Source organism: Colletotrichum scovillei, assembly GCF_011075155.1.
Source record: "Colletotrichum scovillei strain TJNH1 chromosome Unknown Contig00011, whole genome shotgun sequence".
Taxonomy (NCBI): domain Eukaryota; kingdom Fungi; phylum Ascomycota; class Sordariomycetes; order Glomerellales; family Glomerellaceae; genus Colletotrichum; species Colletotrichum scovillei.
The window spans coordinates 1377301-1398963 of record NW_023336269.1 but is presented as its reverse complement, the minus strand read 5'-3'; the positions used below and the strand labels follow the sequence as shown (position 1 = coordinate 1398963).

The 21663-nt window shown below is 54.6% G+C and overlaps 2 protein-coding genes across 2 annotated transcripts; one reads left to right on the top strand and one right to left on the bottom strand.

The window, feature by feature from the left end:
- Window positions 1–626: 626 nt before the first annotated feature.
- On the top strand, window positions 627–1762 carry HER10_EVM0004208 (uncharacterized protein). The gene is made up of 2 exons (XM_035473860.1): window positions 627–1057; window positions 1145–1762. The coding sequence occupies exons 1-2, from the start codon at window positions 981–983 to the stop codon at window positions 1647–1649; spliced, it is 582 nt and encodes a 193-aa protein (XP_035326761.1). The 5' UTR covers window positions 627–980; the 3' UTR covers window positions 1650–1762.
- Window positions 1763–4008: 2246 nt separating this feature from the next.
- Window positions 4009–10375, bottom strand: HER10_EVM0003453 (uncharacterized protein). Its single transcript, XM_035473128.1, has 3 exons — window positions 8001–10375; window positions 7911–7918; window positions 4009–6707 (listed from the first exon to the last, which is right to left on the bottom strand). The coding sequence occupies exons 1-3, from the start codon at window positions 8660–8662 to the stop codon at window positions 5479–5481; spliced, it is 1899 nt and encodes a 632-aa protein (XP_035326702.1). The 5' UTR covers window positions 8663–10375; the 3' UTR covers window positions 4009–5478.
- Window positions 10376–21663: the final 11288 nt, after the last annotated feature.

The window sequence follows — 21663 nt, the reverse complement described above, 5'->3', positions numbered from 1 at the left end:
CCGTTATCTGACCAATTTGCACCTGTCACAATTCTGCACAACACAGCACTCGGATCGACATCTCTGACGCTGGCAAAAACCCATCCAGATGCGATGACGCTAGAGTACCATCGAATTCGCAAGACTGGGACACTGAAAGATCATTTATGATCGATCTTCGAAGTCGTGCTTTAGTTTCTAAAGATTCCAGGTTTTGATCCGGGGCGTATCTGTCAACCCTGCAAGCATAGATCACCAGTGATCAAACCAGGGACTGTCGATGTAGTCCATCGATCAGATTCACCGAAAACACCACCGTTGACATTCCTCGTGTGGAGGCTGTGGCGGTATTCGACACCGAAAGTCTCTAATGTTCAAGAAAATGTCACCTGCCGAGCCCAGCCATCAGGCACAAACGAAACCGCGATTGTATTCACTCTACTTGGTCGAAAACGCCTTGGACGTCTGGTCTGTCAACAAATCTACTTCACAGAAGCTTCGCAGAACCCCCTGAAGAAGTTCATTCCTCGAAGGGTGACTCAGACAGCGGCACACTCCGAGACATGCCCTGACCTCGGCCTAACATAAACGCCTTTGTTGTTCGCTGGAGATACTTCCAATGGGACAGAGAAGAACAGACAGTTGCCATCTCTTGCACATTAATCCAAAGCTTCGGATACCGAAAGTCTGGCCTCATCATCATGAAATTTGGCGAGGCACCCCAAACCACGGCTTCTCGCATGAAGTTGACGAACAGGGCTTCTCGCGCACAAACCGGCAACATTTACACCATTTACAACCAGCCGGCACATGGTCGTCGTTTGAGAACCGTGCACTTTTTCAGAAACTGACCAAAATATAACGACAAGCATCCGAACTGCCCGCACCAGCGCCGGCCGCCAGGCCATTTTTGCAAAGATTGCCGTATCCTCTTTTTGGACCATTGTCAGTCTAACACCAACCAACTCCACGTACTCCGTACACTACCAGCGGCGCCTGCCATGTGCAAAGACGAGCCAGCAGAAAGCACCGCAGGTGACGGCGTGGCCTCGACACCCGCCCATCTCTCGAGTGCGAGGTAAGTTGGCCCTTCCCCTGGTCCTTTCCAGGCCCACCGCTGCCACTACGTGCATGGTTGTAGTGTCACGTCTGACAGCGGGTCCAGCGGATGGAGCTCAAGACTACCTTCACCAGATCCTATCATTTCGGACCCAACCATGACACCCGGCCGGCGTATCCCCCGAAGTCCTCTTGCTCCTCTGTCCCACGCCGAGAGCTTGATGGACATGCAAATTCCTCAACCGTCGGGGTCACTTCAGGTCGGCAGGAAACGGGACATTGATGAGGTTTTCGACGATAGCACGCCACCCTCGCCCGATAAGCTACAACGCGAGCTCGATCAGCAGCACGATGAGGCCAAGGAGGAGGCCATGAACACCAGTCGCAACTTGACAACGAGTACACTCATGCCCCCTGACACTCAATTGCAAGCCCATGAGCCAGACAGCAAGCGGCGCAAGACACTCGCCTACCGAGTCAAGCCTCCTACTCGCAGTGCTAGCCCGCACTACGGGCATGGCTCCGAGCATGGCCACGAGGATGACAGCGGCCGCCAAAACACGGTCGAACGACAAGCCAGCCGCAAATCAAACTCTCCAAAAAACGGTTGAGAAGCGGGCGCTTGTCGCCGCCACCATTGAAGCATCAGCCTGTCCCATGATGCCATCCATGCAGGAACAGGACGGCCTACCGCCCAACGTCCACCGGCAACGCAGCATCGCCCCTCTTCTTATCAGAGTCTAGTATCCGTAGGGCCTCTCGGTAGACCTAGGACCCCAGCACCTCGCGTGGTTCGGATACTTGACGGTCGTCCTACAGTATCTTACGGAGTGCTTCTCGTCCTCAGCAGACGGCAACGAACCCCGATTACAGAGGCTCACTAGCAACACGGCAGTGGAGAGAAACCCTCCTCATCTCTTGATCTCGACAGCGGGCATTGCGAAGACGTCTGGCAGCTGTCGACCGGTGTTGATAGTGCGACTAGCTTTCCCACGTTGTGGTTTAGCGGCCGGCACTGCCACTATCCGGCGCCCCTCCCTCATTTCCTCCCCCCAACTCCTCCAAGCAAACGTGCGCCCATAGGACCTGGCTGCCATGCGAGGCCCGTTTCGAAACAACCTTAACCGTGTGCGCCTTTCCCATTTGCGCTGCAAACGACAACTGCTCAGAGTGCTCAAGAGTCCATTTCAGGAACCTTCGCCCCCCCTCACGACCCTTTCGCGGTCTAGCGCGCTGGGGACGTCAAGAACGTAGAGGGCCGAATCCAGTGAGAATCATGAAGATCCTTCGGCAGCGCCTCTTTTGTTTCAGGTCGACGCTCTCAAGATGGTTTCCTTTTCGCATCGGAATTTGCTTCTTCTCTTCGTCCACATCCTTTCGCCGTTCTCTCCGTACTCTGCAGAGTCACTCGAGCGGCACAGTTCAACGCCTCGTGTTTGCACTTGACGGCGTCTTCTCCCTTCCCGGAATAGCAAATAGACAATTACAAACCCCTGCCGCGTCTTGCCGCTTTCAGCTGTTCGCATCCACTACAGTTCCCAATATGTTCATCAGCGTTTCAACTTTGGGTGGTGGTCTCCGTCGCTCGGACGAATGCGAACATGTGGTGGTGTCCTCTCCCGCCGGCAACCCAAAGGTCTCAATTCTCAACCATTAGGAATACTGCCTCCCTTCTTTTCGCCAGCAAAGCACACCAATTCAAAAGCTTCTCGCATCCCTCAATCTCCTTGAATTCCGCTGATCAGCTGAATGGTCAAGGGTGCTGTCCGTGGTTTTCAATATTGGACAGGTATACCCACCCCAAAGATGCACAATGACCGAATGAAAAACTCTTTTGGGCCACCAACAATCTGCCCGGCTCCGTCTCGGAGATTTTTCTCAACCGTAACGAGCAACCTCCAGTGCATCCCCCTGCACCTCTTCATCCCATTCCCCTGGCTGGTGCCTCGGTGGTTGGATCCACTGCAGGCCCGTTTCGTTTCGTTTCGTTTCCTCGCTCGTTTCCCTGTCCCTCCTTTCGGTTGGGCCTCTGGGGTAAAATAAAGGGACGCACGAACGACTTTTGACTACGCAGGAAGAAAGACAAAAAGAGAGAGATGCCCGGGGAGAGGGGGGCGGACAGAAGACGACGGTCAACTCAAGACCCCCTGAGCATCGCATCTTTTTTCTCTCACCTCATCTCTCGAGTCCCGCTCAGTCTGTTACTCTCTTACTTTGTTGGGGGATGCTGCCCACATTACGGCACACGACCGAAGGAAGGATCTGCGGGAACGTTGGCGATGAAGAAACGGACAAACATGTCTATCATCTGACGGCATGAAGGCAGCTCGCACTCTAGGTTGAGTAGGCCAACGCTGCCACAGAAGCACAAAACCAAACACAAGATTCGAGCCAACGCCGAAGAAAGAAAAAGGACATGCAGCACACGGAGAGACACAGAGATGTCAGAGACTATGACTCGAGCCAATGGCAACATCAATCCATCCCGAACGTCCAAACAAGAACCATGGACCTCCCGAGGAAAACTCCCGATAATCCCTCCCCCCTCCACCATCCTTCTCTTCTTCCCTCCCAGTCTCCCACTCTCTTCCATCCTTGGCCCATCTCATATCGCCCACTCTCGCTTCTCATCACCTAAGATCATGGATTATATGCAATGGTTCATCGGCAAGAGAGGGAAAAATGGGACCCAAAACCAGACCGAGCGATTATCATCCATCCTCAACCAATACTTCAAGCGGGCGGCAGCACCATTCCAATACCAGGGCCGGACTATACCTTCCAATGCGGATGCAACTAGGAGCCACGCGAAATGACACACACTTCCGCCTGCACCACTTGCATTGGACACGAGGGACGCAAGAAAGCAACGCAACGCAACGCACGCAGACAGGTACATTAGGAAGCACGCATCCGCATCCGCCGGCTGTGGGTGCCTGAATGGGCACAGACGAGCTTTTGCAAAAGACGCAGATTTGACTTGCGCCGCAGTGGACTGCAGAGAAGTGAGGACAAGGCAGGGGTAGCCAAAGGGGGAAACGAAACGTTGGATGGGGGGTTCAAAGTGAGTGACCAATCCTCTTTCATTGCAGTCTTGTGAACCAAGGTGGTTTAAATTATCTACGGGCCTGTTGTTGCAGTGGCAGCCGAACGTCGTTCTTTGCTCTAGGCTCTCTTTTCTCAAGTTCTCTCTTATACAACAACCGCCTCTCTCTCTTTTCTTGTCCACCCCCCTTCCCTTCCTACTCCTCTTCCCTCTTTTCACCTTCGGCCGAGATCTCGCAATATTATGCTCTCCCGAGCATCTCGTTCCCATGTCACCTTACCGGTGCACACTACGCCTCCACCACACTCCCGCACCATGAAGCATGGAACACCCCTTCATCAACGCTCCACGGCCATGGCTACGATAAACAGTTCCACGGGTTGACCTGCCGGAATTGCGGCAGATGCTCTACCGCACTGACCCCTTCCCGATGGTCTCCGCAATTCCCGGACCTGAGTAATGGGGCAACTCTCCTGTCAAAAGTCTGCGGCCTCGCCCTTCCCCCGCTCGTTTGCCCAGGTTCTTCTTCAAGTAATGGAAGCAAACGAAGAGGCATCTTGCCACTTGTTGAGTTGTTCGTTGGAATCAGCCTGTCGTCGACATGGGGCTTTTCGAAATTCCGGATCCGGTACTCATCATCATCCTGGACGCCATCGTCACCACGTCGGGTATTACCCATCATTACAGAAGTCTAAGTTAGACGACGACGACGACGACGACGAAAACAACACTGGGTGGGGCACTTCAGCAGCAAGGCAACATGAACGGAGCAACGCGGTAGTTGGCAAGGAATCGCCGGATGAGCCTTCTTTTCTTTAAGGGATATAACAAGAAAACGGTATCTGGGGACCCAGACAGCAACAAAGACACGCATATGACCGCCCCATGGCTCTTCTCATTCCGCCGCCAATTTCTTTGGAGACGACGGGCCATATTCCTACACTCTCCAACGTCATTCAGCATTGGATTGGATGCAACAACAGACGCAACCTGCCCAGCCCAGGGAATCGAAGCCAAAGAAAAAAAAAACGCCCAAACGGATGCCAAAATGCCCCAATTGGAAGCAGGAGGAAAACAGTATGTGCAAGGGGGTCGAGCAAAAAGCAAAAAAAAAGTTGGTGGTTATACAAGTGGTATCTCGTGATGGCTCGTGGCCGCCGGAAAAACAACAACGATGGACCCGAAGGCGGACATGGAAACGAAGGGAACTCGATACAAATACAAGAGGCGAACGACGCGGAGACCGCCCACCTCAACACACGGTCAAAAATGTCAATGGACCAGAATTCGGTCTCGAATGCAGCCTCTATCGCTATTGGGAAGGAGACGTACACCGAGCCGGGTGAAGGGAATTATTATCGACCACAACCGCTAGGGCGGCAGGAAGTCATTACTCATTGCGGACGTCGTTGCTGCGGGTCCGGCTTCTCGAGAAGGCCGCCAATATCGACCCGTCCGGATCGTTCGTCCCTTTGCCAGGAAGATGATTCTGGTTGAGGAGGTTGATGGGGGCCAGCTCGGATCGGAGGCAACTGGAAAGATGGCTGCGGCGGCCGAGTGGTCGGCGGCAGCTCACTGCGAGGGATCTGGTACGACGAGGGTCCGCTGGCGTACTCGGGACGGCTAGGTGAGGCCGCATATGAGGGCATGCCAGGACTGATGCCGGGGCTTAGACCAGAAGCCATGTGCAGAGGTTGGCCAGGGGATGGGCGCGGCGCGAGTGCGCCTTCTCCGAATCGAGGTCTCGGCTGCTCGAACGTGGCGGAGACGGGAGTGTGCTGCGCGTATGCCTGCTGTTGAGGCGGATAAGGATACGGCACCTCGCGTGCATGCGGAGATGGCGAGGGATACGGATACCGCGGTGCGGCATTGATGAGGAGGACGATGAAGTAAATCGATTCACGCTTGGCCAAACCCAGACGCACGGAATACGACCTCGGCTGTCCATCGCTTGCCGCGAAAACGAAGAAGTCTTGACGATCGAGCTGGAACCGCGAAATCTCATCGGCCTCGAATCGCAACGAGTCGAAAACGCGCTCTTGCTCCTGCCTGCCGAAGATAGGAGGTAGGTAGACGGGGTCCTTTCTTGTTCGCTCCTCTTGTATCTGCCGTTGATGGCTCTGAAGCTTCTCGCGCTCAGTGGGCACCACGATGTCGAAGAGGGAGCGGCCTCTGACGTTGGGAATTCCGACGGCATCAGCAAAAGCCGGCGAGGCACGCGCAATCTCCAGTTCTGTCGTCAAGAAGATGACTGGCTCGGGCGCCCCAGACGCGAGAGACGGGGGCTGGCCGTACAGGTTCGCGTCGGCCATGGGAGCTCTGTCCAGATACCGAGGCGCAATGGGTTCGCTTGGTTGAGACTTTAGAACGCGATAGGAGTGACTGCCTCGGATGGGGTCGTCGTACCCTGAGATGGGAGTGCCAGCTGAGTAGTGGCTCAGCGGCGGTCTCCTTGCTGCCGCGGCGGCGGCGGCTGCGGCATCCTGAGGATGCTGATATGTCGAGGGGCCATAGCGGGCTTCTCGGTCGTCTCTCAGCCGCGGGCGGCCACGCTTCTTGTGTTGCACATCAACGCAGGCGTCTTCCTTGCCGTTGCTTGTGCATCTCGAACAGGGCCGTTGAGCTATTTGTCGCAAGCGCACGTCAGCGAAACTGTCATCCGGTTGTGGTGTTCTCTCTCCACACACACTAAAGAGCAAAAAAAGAAAACACGCAAGCGCACGATCCAAAGCTGTTGCAAGTGCAAAAGCCGCACCTCCACAACCACCACCACAAGTCAAGCAAAAAAGCTTACATGACGTCTTCCAACGGGCACTTGCTCGTCAGTCGCGTGGCTTAGACATTTGGTTGCTTTTCCCACCCCATCCGACCCCCAGCTGCCATGCGTCGCATCCGACACGTCAATGACACGCTAGTTCTGTCCACTTGGATCATCCCGCGACCAGACCAGACGGAGCAGCGATCGACCAGCCAAGTCCACCCAGAAAAAAGCTCTCGTGCAAGGGAAAATCGCCTCCGCTTTCTGTTTCAGAAATGGCACAATCGATAGCAACCACACCCGGTCCGACGACACGCGATTGGCGAATTCACCGCATCCCTAACCGTAATCAAGATTCGAGGGTCGCTCCCGGGGGTGCCGGCTGTTACCCGCCAATCTTCCCAAAATGCCGGGCCGACACTCCGGGGCGAACGGGTCCAGGAACCAGACGGCGCAAGAACCGGTAGTGGTTGGCCGATCGTTTGGTTGTGAGAATGAGAGACGCTGGAGGAGCTGAGATGGCCGGCGCGGAAGTCCGGCCAAGAAAGACCCATGTTCTCTCTCTGCTGGAATTGACGCCAGTCCAGTTGGGCCACACGGACACCCGCTGAACCCAAGTAAGACTTGGTTGACAGCCTTTGACGGCGTGCGCCATCCCATTCAACGCAACCATCTCAACTCTCCGTCCGAGTTTCTGCGAATGATCCTCCCAGACGGGATCGTCTTCCCCTCAGCACCGGTCTCAGGTCAAGGGGTTGATCCCTGCGCTGCTTCGAGTGTCGCACGCACGTACGCCTTGCTAGGTTAATGCCGCGTCCAGATTCGCTCTCGGAGCCTCTTGACCGGTCATGATGTCAAGTGCTGTTCCCCCCAAAGATTTGGAGCCGCATGCGCCCGGAGGCTGCAGTGCTGGTTCCTTGCAGTCCGCGGGAGTTTCCTCTTTTGGTCGATCCCCCAGTCGGAAAGGACAATGCAAAATTGACAACCTAAAGAAAGAAAAACGCAAAACGACAGACAAAAAAAAACCAAAATCAAAAATAGGCTAGCTAGCAAGCCAGTCGTACGTACCGTCGCATCTAGACTAAATGTCAGCGTCACCGTATCGAGATACCACCGCCCGTTTCACTTGGGATATCTGCGGGGAGAGTGGTAACCTACCGAAGATGGGCTCGTTTACATGGCACACAGGCTGATGCCACATGGCCCTTTGTCTTTCTTTGCGTCTTGGGAGACGTATAGGGACCGCTGTCCTGGGATGTCTGCGACATGGTCGTCGCGTAGCCATGCTGATGAGGTCCTGTTGGCTGTGGCGGCGGTGGCCCAGACATTTGCATGTAGGGCGGAGGAGGCCGCTGCTGCATGACCTGGCTTGCCAGATGTGCGTATCCTGAAGGCGTAGTCCGCAGGTGGTCGTCGGGTCGAGGGTATGAGTAAGGCATCCTGTCTTGCGGATCGGCGTGATATGATCGGGGCTGGGGTGGCGGCAAGGAATGCGGCGGAGGCGGAGGACCTCGGTAGTCGCCTTGCGGTATCGTCGTTGGCGGCAGTCCTCCCCGGTAGGCATTTTGCGGGCTGGTGGACGGATAGCTGCCATGCAGTTGCCCTCGGTCACCAGCCTCTGGATTTGGCTTGGGCGGGAGAGGAGGAGACCCTGACATGGGCGGGGAAGGATATGCTCTGGGTCGAGCAGGAGTCTCGGACTCTGCTCTTGTTGGCGTTGCCCAGGTCAGGTCGAGGGCGAATCGCGCCAGATCGGAAATGCCTCGGCGCTGGCCGAACGAGGTAGACGACGTGTCGCAATCGCTACTTATGGCTTGCATGGATGTTGTGATGCAGCTTCAACGGGCACCCGGGTCGAGAGCTTCTCACGCCTTCTTTTAGACGACGTCTCGTTTCCCAGAATGTTGCGAAAGGCCGGAACTATCACGTAGACGCTGTCGGTGCGTCGTATGCTGTTGGCGATATTCTGAAGCTCGCCGTGTCGGTCTTTGGCGTGCGCCGGGCCCAAATCAAATTACCCTTCTTTTCTCAAGGGACGTTGTACTCTGTGGCTCCTTTCGGAAGATGCCTTTTTCTCTTGATCGAATCAGTTGAATTCCTCCTCTTGTCCACTCAGTCTCGAAACACCGGTTCCGATGGGGAGAAGAAAGCTCTTTCGTGGATTTCGCAGAAATACTCGATATGGCGAATAGCAAAAGTCTGAACCAGCGGGTATTTCAATGACAATGCAAGCTCGCGCGCCGTCTTTAATTACTCAACCGGGCGTTCGTGCTAGGTGTGAGAGTCGCAAGAGAAGACCGGTTCAGCTGTGCTAGGGACGCAGGCCAGGAATGAGAAGATGCAGAGTCCGATGCTGTAAGACGACGAGGCTGCTGTAGCAGAAAGCTCGCACAATGATCCTCCAAGCTCCAATGAAGCTCCTTGCGGCGTTGCTGGCGGGTCGTCGAGCGCGATGCTGATGCGGGCAGTTGCAGGAGGTACCACGACAGAACCTCAGGCGCGGGATGCGGAGATGGATGGCTGGATACCTGCGTACCGGCGACCTGTCTTTGGGTACGGATGTATAAGTGATGGAATAAGAGAAAAAGAGAAGGGCGGAAGTAGAGAAAAGGGAGGAAGACGATGTAGATCTAGTCTACCCCTAGCCTCTTTTTGTCTCTCCGATTCTCTCTCCTCTCGGCGGCCGGAATAAAGAAGCGTTATTTCTCGAGGGCTGGATACGTTGGAGAGAAGGACCCATAGGCTTTTTTTTTTTTTTGGCAGCAGTCGATCGGTGGCTCCCGGTCGGTTTTTGTGTGACTGGAGGCAGGCTTGCTAGACCTACGAGGGGAGGGGGCAATTGAGATGAAGCTAGGGTGTGGTTCAGGGTTGATCTGGTCGAGGGAAAGGTAGGCCAGGGAACACCCTGGTCGACGTCTTTAGAGTGGCTGCTAATCAAGGGTAGAGGGCTATGCCATCACGATCCCCTGTTCAACGACAATTCTCCGCGCGTCTGTGTGTGAGAGGTGTGTGTGAGTGTGTGCAGGTTGGGATGAGGTAAGGTACGATGCTTTCTGCGACGTATCCGTCTTGAGTGCGAGGGAACCGGAGGGGGGGCGTGTAGGAGAGAAAGGACAGAGTGAGAGAGAGTGCGAGGGAGTGAGTATGTGTGTGTGAAAGAAAGAGGTAGATAGAGAGGGAAGAAAAATCATTGACTGGCAGCATTGCCAGCCGTGGGCAGCAAAAACAGAAAACCAGTAACTTGAAGCAGTCAGTACGGTGGCCAGGGAGGAGATGATAATATTGGTTGACGGTAGCGATGGCGATAGTAGCGCTGGGTCTGAGGGTTCCCGGATGAGATTAAACCAGGCACGTATGAAGCCACAACGTAATAAGACAGTGGGGGAGACAAGAGTCAGTTGGCCATAGTCCAGTGAAAGGTGAGTGAAGGAAGAGATGCGGACACGGGACGGGACCGCGGGCGTGGCCAAGACCAGAGAAAGCTAGGTAGCAGGACTATCCGCAGAGAGCGAAAGACAGAGAGGGGACGGAGAAATAAGATGCAATAATAATTTACGGTGGAAATCAAAAGGGCTTCATTGCGCCTGCAGGCTCTCCCTCACTGTGTCTCTTCCCGACCACAGTATTCACTTTTGCAACTTTAGCAGTGAGGGCCAGTATGCAGCGTGCAAAGTACCAAATTTGATTGGGGATGCGAAGGAGGGATGGTTCAGGTGGGAGTGGACAGGGAGGGGTGGACGTTGTCTCGAATGTCGGGGCCGGTAGCAGATGGCAGATGGCAGGATGGGTATTACAATGTAGCCGGGAGCCAGGAAGGAGGAAAAGAAGACTGACTGGTGGATGCGGATGGGGGATGGATGGGATGGGACGGATTTCGTACAAGGATAAGATGGGATGGATGGGTGGAGAGTACGGATACCTAGGCGAGGATGTATGTACACATACTCCATAGATGGAGGGGGGAGGAGGAGAAGGAGGAGACAGACCAACACCCGGGGGGTTAACTCTCCAAGTCAAGGTATATGTACGGATACACTAGAAAGGGTAGAGACCAAGCCAGGATGAAGACAGGCAGCGGGAGAGAGTGGAGGAAGTGTAAGATTGACTTGATATCGATGGTATTGAAGAGAGCGAGCTTGGAGGGGCGTGGAAGCGGCAGAGAGTGGGGAAAAGAGAAGATTGAATCTGCGAAAGAAAAGAAGCAAGCAACGAGCCAGGAGAGTAAGTATCCGTACCGGGCAGGATACACAGTAAGGTATCCGTAGGTAAGTAATGCAGACGTTGAAAAGGATGATCGATCTTCCTTTGCAATTGACTTTGATCTCTCGAGTACCTTGCAGATGGAAGAAGTGTAGCTTACCCAGGCACGCACGCACACCGGGACAAAGAACATGGACAACATGCTGATAGCCCATGTGGCCGTGGTGTGCTGTGGCTCTCATCTGGAGATGTACATACATACGTAGTAGGTAAGGCAGGACGAGACGAGACCGTTCGAGCCAGGTATATCGGAGTACGTACTGACGGAACGCATGGCAACGCTCGAGCCACCGTTGTAATCGCTGCACATAGGTTTGCGGCGGTGGCTGCTGATGCTCGTGGTTATGATGCCGGTGGTGGTGGTGGTGGTGGTGTCGGTAGCCCAGGGTCCAGGGGGTAAGGCAGCGGTAGGTAAGTCCATACATTGGCACGTAAGTAGGAGGGGGGGAGACAGATGAGCGGACGTGGGTACGTGGAACTGGGTGAGGGACAGGGGGGAAGAAGAGGAAAAGACACAACGAGGAACGAACTGGGGGTGGGAGGGTGTGAATGCAGCAATGTAGACGGGGTCGAAAGAAGGTTATGGGATATGTGGAGAGGCGAGCGGAGGGATCGACCTGCGAGCGCAACAGAGAGATGAGATGACGGGTCTAAGATGGTGGTATTGAATGGGAAAAAGACGTACGCGTAGCCACGCACGATGGGATAAGGTAGCCGTGGCACAACAACCCACGACAAGGGATATGTGCAAGAGTTCAGGTGTTCATCAGATGTTGCAACTTGCGAGGCCGCTGGGGGAGGAGACTGGAGTTGACTGGAAAGAGAGGAAGTATCCGTATCCGTAACCACGCCTTGAATGGCGAGGTAAGGGAACCTGCCATCCCATCCTCGTCAGCTATCCAACTACGTACAATGCTACTACCCTTGAGTACCTTGCTATTGGCAAGGGGCAAGGACCACGGTATCCGTACGTGAGGTGCCGCCCTCGGAGTCGGAGACCGCTGCAAGGCAAGGTATGTCGGACGACGGGTAACAAGGCAACTTACTGTGGTATCCGAACGGAGTACCAAGTAATAGCGTACGAATATTGGTAGGTGAGTGAAGGAAGGCAAGGATACCGAACATGCTCATGCTTGAGGGGATGGAATGCGGCTATGGCAGCGTGGCAGCGGAAGGAGAAAAGGTGACAGGGCGCCTTCTGGTCCCCCCATCCCCATCCATCCATCCACGTTCGTTCTCTCCGAGCTTGGCTTGTCCTGGTCCCATTTCCTTTGTGAGTCGCTCCTGTGCTGTGCCGTCCGATGTATTATCCGTCCGCGTCCGAGCCCTGGCCTGTCATCATCCTTGAGCGGCTCGAGGCACGTCCGTCCTCCTGCGTGTCTGTCTCGGATGGTCCTCTGAGTTGTCGATACGATGAGAGACATGATTAAGGTATCCGTGGACTGGGCAGGGAGGATGTCTTACAGTCTTAGCGGCCACTAGGTGGCACCTCACCAAAGACACACGGCACGTTGCGCCCTAGCGCTGCGCCAGCGAAACGGAGACGGATGCATGTACAATTAGTGATGTACTACGCACCTAGACTGTTGCGGATGTTGATACCTAGCTAAAGCACGGGTTGCTCAACGAGCACATCAATACGTTAACTAGGCCGAGGCCTGTCCTCGTCGTGGACGAGCTCCAATGTCCTGGCGAGATACCAAGTTGTCACTGCACACAAGCTCAGCTAGGTCGGCATCAGTGTAGGATCTGTGCCTCGCCTCATTTCGGGCTCTCCACACAGCAAAGCCCATGAATCCACGGTGCACTGTGGCGTAGATGCATTGTCGTCAGTCTCCGGCGGATCGTTGATCGGTGCTCGTGCAATTTTGCCGTAACCCATGGCTTCGCAGATTCGCCAAAATATCCAACTCGGTATTCTTACGGATACGGAGGCGTCCTCCCAACGACGAAGTCGCGGGTGGGTATACCAATCCATTAGGAGTCAGAGTCTTGACTAGACTACAGATTCCGTTGCATTCGTATTGCTCGGCCGGCCAGGAAAGAAAAGGTATCAGCAACGATTTCGTAGGGACGTTGTCTAAGAATCTTGGGGCTCGAGTGAAGTAATCGCCACGTCCAATTCTCTCTTTCAGCCGCCTTCCATGGGTGGCCCTTCTTCAGCGCGGCCGTTCTCCAAATGAAACTCTACCTGCTCCAGGGTACCCATTCTGTGGCTGACGGCCAGGCCGGCCGGGCAGGGCGAGCTGACTTTGACGGGGGCAGAAGGCTGAGATGGGGATGCAACTGGAGAATGAGAATGAGATGGAGCTAGAAGCCACTTCGTGATACCTAGCCACCTAGCTCATAGGCAAGCCGGGTTAAAGGGTCTTGAAAGTCGAGGGTCAACGCTGCTAGTGGAAGGGTGGGCAAGACGTTATTGGCATGGACCAGGTGTGCTCATAGACGGACGGCTGTGAGCGAGGAACCTTGAAGAGCCAGCTGTCACCGTTACTCTCCACCAACCATCCACCTTGGGCTTGGGGCCCCTAGCTCCTAGCTCCTAGTTCTTAGCTCGCCGATTGACGTGCGGCCGTGAGTAGTGCGCGCGCGCGCGCGAGAGAGAGAACTTGTGTGGCTGTGGTTGTGATCATGACCGTGGCCGTGGCCAGAAGCAGGGTCGTGCGCAGGTGAGAAGGAAATGACTTGTGGACGACAGTCTGCAGACAACCTGGATCGGGCGGCATGGTTGGATAGATCCGGCCACGATCCATCGAAAAAGAAAGCTGGGCCATTTGATGACGGTTGAGGGTTCACCGCGGAATCCACGTCTTAATAACACAAGTTACCCATTCGTACTGAGTAACAAGCAGGGTAGCTAGACAACCTTGAGCCAACTGTTTGCCTCGTTCTTGTTAGAGGGTAGATCCATCAGGTATTTGCACCTTCGATATGCTTCCAATTTGATGGTTAGAGAAAGGTGCCAGGTGTGGTCAAGATCAAAAAGGACCGACGAGTATCTGTATTCTCAACAATGATTTTTGTCTCGCGAGTTGCATTAGGTTGGCAAACGCAGCGTTGTTCCCAGCATTGCATCTCAAGACTTCGGCGTATCTATTCGTGAAATATTCCTGTTCACTGCATTAATCTCCAGCATCTGCACTAGAGCCTGCGGAGGAGGGAGCAGTGGTCACTCACCGGCTGGGGATGACGAAGCTCAAACCGAAGCAAAATTGCTGTGCAGCGGAGAAGACCAGACGTCACCTGCTGGATGCTGCCCTGCAGGGACAGGGAGGCCCAATGTAGACACGACTTGCTCCAGGAGCCACTGAAGTATTTCCAGAGAAGTTTCGACTACTTTGTCGGCATGGTTTCTGAGTGCGGGTCACATCAGGTCATCTCCAGTTTCCGTCCGAACTTGGTGGCAGGGATGTCAGGGAGCAGGTACGCAGACACATCAGGCCCAGGAACAGTCGAACAGGACCAATGGGCCAGAAACAGAATCAGACTCGGACGCGGCATGGCTTCATCTCGTACAGACATCTGACAGACAAAGATCATGGATCCGTATCCGTAGGTAGACTGATCAACTCGGTCCACCGTCCACCAAGCACGAAGTTTGAACACATGCTCTCTCGTTCTCCCTTGCTTATCCGCCGTTGACATCGCCGAAACCCACCAGCAGCAAGCAGCACCTGGACCACGAGCTCAGTCCGCAAGAGAGGCGGTAAGCCGATGGAAACCAACCATTTGTCGGTGGTAACTGGTGCCCGTCTTGTCTCTCTCGGAGCTAGAGGCGGTTGCTCCCACCGTGCCGTATTGAATACCCCCAACGGCCCTGTCCTGTCCTCCAATACGACTGATTGATTTGGGAGCCGCTGTGTTGGTATAATACCCACAACGTCCTGCTTCTTCTGCCTGTTGTTCCCCCTAGGTTTGACGAGGTCGAGGTACCCGTACGCTGCCAACACGGGCACTAGCCGTTTTGCATGCTTTACCGGTCCGAACAAGGCCATACCTTCCAAGTATGTTGCTGGCCCTCTGCTCGTCCATTCATCCACATAGTCGTGTGCGCTCTTCGCTTCGGAAAGCAAATCATTCTGATGGGTGCCAGGTGCGATATATCAACTGGGCCAAGGTCGCAACGGTGAACTACCAGGCCTGTCCTGGTATGTGCGCTGCCCGCCCGGTTCTCGCCAAAAACACCCTCGCCGCCACCGCCTCCCCTACTCCTCAGAAGTCAAAAGCCTGGCACCCTTACCCTGCCTTAGTACGGCACCGGGGCTGGGGGCTTGGAGTTCACTAAGGCAGGTCGCCCGAGATGGAAGCCCCCGAAAGAACAACTCGACGTGATGAATCCCCCGCTGCCCAACCCAATAATCGCAGACCGTGGTCATCAACTCGGCATCGAGCACTCCCTGATGCCTCGCAGTTGGTGGATGGGTGATGGTCTTGGTCAGTCTTTGCTCGCCACGTGAGAAAGACGTGTTTGATACTCCGTACGCAGTAAGTATTGTGAGTGAGTCGACAGGTTGGTACATGGGTCACGAACCAATCGAGTCGTGAACTTCATCGGCGTCGCTTTTTTGTCACCTACCTCTTGCATCACATCCGCAGAGAAGACCTGCCTAATAGATCCATCATCTGCATCTCGTCCCGACATGCATCTTGATTACAGAGGTACGCGGTAGGCCATGAAAATGTCGCTTCGGTATGCCTTTGTCGTGATGGCAACGAAGCACGCAGAGAGGAAGGGGAAATTCGCGGCATCCCTTTGTGGCTCTGATACCACTCAATACTAGCAACGTGATGCTAGATGTCGGATATGCGATTCCAATCTCCAGTCCACAGTAGCGTGGCCAAGTCGATACCGTGGCCCTGGCCTGGTTCCCATGCCACTCGCCATAGAACTTGATTGTTTTCACCCAGGAATCGTGCAGCGCCCCACGCTATGCGGGATGAGCCCAATTCGGTTTGGCAATTTTTTTTACATGGGAAAGGCAAAGCCCAGAGGCGGTGCTAAAGCCGTAGCAAAAGGGCCGGTCAATGTCGAGACCACACCATCAGGAAGCAGTGCATCGTCAGAGCTGCTCTACTGCCGCCGCCGCGTTCGCGCTATTCTGCATCATTGGCACTCGCGGTAGCCCAAGTCAATGCTCCCGGAGTCATGTTCAACGAGAGCGGGCGAGTTGACCGTACCGCACATAAGGTAGCGCCGGTTCATTCGTAGCGTGAACGGCCCCAGCTATGTCTGAGTGTGTGTGTGTGTGTGTGTGTTTCTGTCAACGTCAAGCCAGTGCCGCTAGCCAGGGAATAGACGTGTTAGTTCTTCGATTCCTTCTGGGCCCGGCAAACCCCCTCCAAAAAGGAATGGTAAATTGCCCGCAAATTTTCATGGCGGTCTAAGTGGATGTGGCTGTCGTCCCTCATACATCTCGTCCCCATCTCCCCTCGCTCGCAGGGCCAGGGCGACCTGCGAAGTTCAGGTGGCCTTGCCACGAATCTTCTCGTGCCTTTTCTTTACCTTGCGCCCTGTCTTGCGGCCTGTCATGTTCTGGAACTTGCCCACTTGCCCGACGCGGCTCGCCCTTCGCCTCAAGGCCGCCTCGCTGATTGGCAGCCGCCGACAGAGAGCAATGGGAATCGATACCAGCAGGTGGTCTGGCCTTGTTTGCTAGCCGTGAATGTCCTACCACTCCTGCCTGCCTCGGTGCAGCTTTCGGCTATGTGCGGAGACCAGATAACTTCGCCTGCCCACATGGCAATCCAAGTTTTGACCTGTGACCTGGCCACTCAATCTCTCGAAGGATTGATAGCCGATAGTCGAGGTTACCGGATCCGTGCTCAACGGCCAGATGCCAGAGACTAGGCAGTCGAAAGTGCCGGCATCGCGGAAGCATTACGATGGGGACAGTCCGTCTAAGGTTTCTTGTCCGCATAGCACCGAGCTGCAAAATTCCAGCACAACAACTCTGAAGCGAGTTGGGGAATTGCTTGCAAGGATGTGGGAGCTGAGTACCGATTCCCACTACTCATGCAGAAAACCTCAACACCACTTGGGGGCGAGACGAAGCGTCCATGCATCGGTCGTATGCAGGTTGTTCGCGTCATGCTTCCTCTTGTCCTCCCGTTCGCCCAATCCTCTTGGCAATCATTGGATCAATGCGCCCCGTACGACGTATCTTTTCCAACCATCTGCGTGGGTGCCCAGGAATCGATGAAGTCAGGCATCTGTGAGCCCAGCCAGCCGTCAGATCAGCAGCCTTCTCAAAGACGTGCGACACGATTGCCCCGTCGATACTTTCGTTGAGCAGCTGTTGTTACCTAGTGCCCTTCTTCGAATTTTGGCCTACCTGGGGGTTGTCGCGAAAAATTCCACCAACGAGATGCGAGCTTGGTTCTCGCGCAAGGCCCAACCCTCGGCCTGTTTCGGACGTGTTGATGTTACAGTGCCATCCCGAATAGGGACCCTGGCACATGGGTGCTAGAGTGAGTGACCGTTGAGGTTCGTACGGAGTAGGCAACACTTGATAATTCATATCTTGCTGGCTTTGATTGCGGAATACCTCTCTGAGGCCGTAGTCCGAGAAGAGTTTTGATTCGTGCTGCTAGCGAATCTTCTCGTGATCGTTACTCTACACCGGCGCATTGCACACTGTAGGGCTCGGTCAGTGACGGTATGATCAACTTGACTGCCTCTAGACTACCTGGTTCAACTCTGGAAAACCTGGCGGACGTCGTTCCGGCTGCGTGAGGGATCAGACTTTGTCTTCCATGCGACATAGAATGGCCTGTTCGGGTTCGTACAGTGTGCATCTGTCTCCCTTTTCCCCGGCCGTTCATCTGATGGTGTCTGATTGCTTCTCTCGTTGCCATCTTGGTTGTCGCCATCATCTTAACCTTGCCTTGGTATATATTCCCTAATACACGAGCCCTCGGTATCGGCAAGGCGTATCTGTACCGAACAATTAGAAACCTGTTCTTCCGGTGAGACGAGGTCCATGCAGTTGAACAAGATTGGCTTCATTCGGAAGAATGAAGGTCGTCAGCCAGGAACCCGTGCGGCTCGGCTTATTTGCCTACTTCTTCGCGTACGCAGAAAACCGCCAGCCAGGCCAATATGGAGTCGGTGAGGTCACTCACTATTGGGTTGCATCTTGTTAGTGGACGACTGAGCCACACTGACAAGTGTATGAAGCCGATATGGAGTCATATGCTTGCCCAGAAGGTGCCCGTAACTGATTCGGGATATTTACTCTCACCACAGTAGTTCTTGGGGATGCGAAATATAGACGAGCCTCCTTCTCCTCCTCATCCATAGACGAGATGTCCTAGCACAGGGGATATGGACGTCTGGATCGGACCTTGGTGCTCACCGAGCTTCACTTGGGGCAAGGTAGGAATGCCGATCTGTAAGGCGCTTGGCTGGCATCTGCGTCCCATTGTCAACGCAGGCGCTAGGTTAGCCCTAGTCGGTCGGCTGCCGCACACGCCGCAGGTGGTCTATTCCATCCCGACCCCGGTCCGTATGCCTCCCTGGGTTTAAGGTCCCCTTCTTCGTCTGATGGTCCAGTCGGAAGCCCTGGTCACGCCAAGCCGCGCCTGGATCATCGAGGTCGGTCGCTTATAGCTCGAAGTCGATGGCCGGGAAACTATCCGTACCTTTGAGGCGGCACCAGCCGGAATCCGGAAGCACAAAGGTATTGATTCCACGGGCCGGCAAGCTTACTGCAGACAGCTATCCGTACGAACAACCCGTTGATAGTGGTGTAGAAACACCAACATATATTAAACTCGGTGAGATAGGGTGTTGAATGGTGCCGCTACACCTTGAGCTGCTTTGGACTTGCGAGCGACGATCCAAGTTCCCGTGATGTGTGTTTGATCATCTGCATCCCGTTCATTCTCTTTCAACTCAAGGTCCAGAGCTGTCCCTGGAAATCAACCTGTATCCGCAGCTCTGCTCAGTCGCACAGCTCAATGGATGCCATGTACAAGCTAGCGCCGGCGGACTCGGTCCAGTTTTATCCATGTTACAGACGCTCCAGGAGGTCGGTTATGACGATGGATGCGGCTTCCAGCGTTGTAGCACCTACTCGTGCGCGCTGTGACTCCCGAGAGGTTGGCACTTCCATATCAACAAGAGATCGAACTTTGAACTTCGGACCATTGGAGAATTTTGAGGAACGGCGTCCTGGCTCTTTTTGAGACTGACCCGCTTTCGAGGGCGACTCGCGGTTGTGTCATGTTCGAGCCGAGGTGTGTCTCAGCAAGTATCCCGCGACACTTGACGGCTGCCACAGCGAAGATCCAATGCTTCCTGTCAATGCGACCGGGACCTTATTTCGGTGGCCTGGTCCCTATGTCGTCTGAACTTTAAGCGCTGGGAAGCTTTTCCAGAGCCACGGGATTCTATTTCCAGTGTGTATCGGGGAACAACCCTTGCCTGGCTCTGGGTGTTCTTCCTCCACGCGTTCCGTGCTCTCCGTGGTTCTTCGCTCACAGTGGTAAATACCCATCGTGGATTGGCTTTCACATTAACGGCTAGCCTGCGGTAGGCACACTGTCGTGACTGGATAGATGTGGGCAGCCATGTTGGGCACCGAGCCTGTATTGTACTGTAGTCTTTTAGCACGTGGCATGCCATGGCAGTTGTCGCCACTGGCCAGCAAATTGAAGTTGGTGTGCAGGCCGAATGGTGAGCTGCGGATATCTTGCCCGTCGTGCGTGGCAGCGTGCTACATACCGTCCGGGAAAGGCGGTGGCTCCTACGCAGTAGGTAGTGGAAGCAGTTTCAATGGGTATCAGTGGATTCCTGTTCCACTCGGATTTTGGCGACCAGGCCAGGGCTGCCAAGGCACACCCCTCCGCCATGGACCGGACATGGTGGAGGTCGGACGGAGGCAAGGGTAGGGATTTGGCAAGCCTAAGTAGGTCAGGCCAGTCCCTGGCTTGTCCGTCAAGCAGCGGGCGGGTTGTCCAGGACTCCAAACGTGGTTCGTTGCGACGTTGTTGAAGAAGAAGCTGCAGAAAACCCCGGGTGGCCAGCAGACCGTCTGCCATGGCTCGAGTTGCTTGATTAAATTGGGTTAATATAACTCAGGGGATAGCCGACTTTGCGAGTCTGCATTGGGGTGGTGAACTGCAGGTGTTGGTCTCAATCATGCTCGCGAGGATAAGGGACTGAGTCAAAATCCCGACGGCGATGAAGAGGCAGAGTCTGGTCGGGCGGGTACGATGCGATGCAGTGCGGGAACAGAAACGCAAAGAAGTCAGATGCTCCGAAGCCGAGAAGGTATCCTCCCTGGATGCTTGATTTTGCTTCCGCTCCGGAGAGTTTTTACCCCCCTCTCTTCGTGTTTTGACTCTTCATCTTTTTTCCTCCTCTATTCCGAGCAACCCATGTCGCAGTACGACATGCATCGAGGGCTCAGTTGAAGTACATGGCCGGAAGTGCCGCCAGTGCCCACCGCGGTCCGGGACCAGGCTGATAATCTATCGATAATGGAGACGATTTGCGGCGACGACCGAAGACTTTTGAAATGCTGGAGAGTCGAAACAAATTATGACAGGGAGCTGTAAAGGTTGGCCAAAGAACGGCCTGGTCACAATGCGATCCCTCACGACTCTGATAGTACTTGATGTGTGCATTGTGGTCGGACACGGACGGGAAGACCGAATTTGAACCGACAAACTAGGATCAAAAGGACGATGGTAGGCTCGCCGTGGTGATTGTGCCTGGCAGGCTGTAGAATTCTTATGTGTAGACAAGTTTAGACGTAAGGCCACTTGCAAGATATCGCGGTTGCTCTGTTATTCCAAGAAACCCATGGAGGGAGGAAGGGGGACGATGCAGGCGGATTTGGCGATGAACTATCGATACTGCTCGTACGGTTACGGTCTTGGAGGCTGAATATAGAAGTGGGCGTGTAAGTGTGAGTGGGCTTGCGGTTGATGACTTTTGACGATTTGATGATGTTGGGCCCAGTTTGCTTCGGTGAGAGTGGCGGGGATGCTAACACGCATGGATCCGCCTCGAGGGACGCCATTTACGAGGTTGGAAGACGGTAGACCCAAGCGGCAGGCTAGAATTCAATGGAGAATATCGGGAGGCAATGGGAGATGAGAAATGACATGGGACGGCGATGGCAATGACAGGCCACAGGATGATGGCAGAGTGATGATGGATCGGGCCAAAAGGGCTGGACGATGAGTGATGGTGAGCCTTCAGCAGCCATGTAGGTAGCTTAGGTAGGTACGATGCAATGTTGGCTAGAACATCCAAATGGAGAAGGAGCACATATTGAGCCGTGTTGCCGCGCCTGCCTCACCTGAGGACGCCCACCTTCCCGTGATGCCCTGTCATTGACTTGCTCAAATCTCGATGGAAGGTACGGGTTCCTACCTACCTTACCTACGTGCCTGCCTGCCTTGACCAACGGGACTGGCGAGGCTCGGGAGGAGCACCCAGGAGGTAAGTTGACCACATCACTTTCATGTGTGAGACGGAAGATTAGGTAAGACAAGGAAGATACCTGGGAATCTGGCTTGTCTGTGTGTCTGGGTAAGGTAGGCACTTTCC

Bases quoted from the DNA above. Each gene is read 5' to 3' on its own strand.
- HER10_EVM0004208 (XM_035473860.1), top strand. From the start codon at position 981: ATGTGCAAAGACGAGCCAGCAGAAAGCACCGCAGGTGACGGCGTGGCC. The intron at 1,058-1,144 runs GTAAGTTGGCCC...CAGCGGGTCCAG, and splicing joins GCCCATCTCTCGAGTGCGAG to CGGATGGAGCTCAAGACTAC.
- HER10_EVM0003453 (XM_035473128.1), bottom strand. From the start codon at position 8,662: ATGCAAGCCATAAGTAGCGATTGCGACACGTCGTCTACCTCGTTCGGC.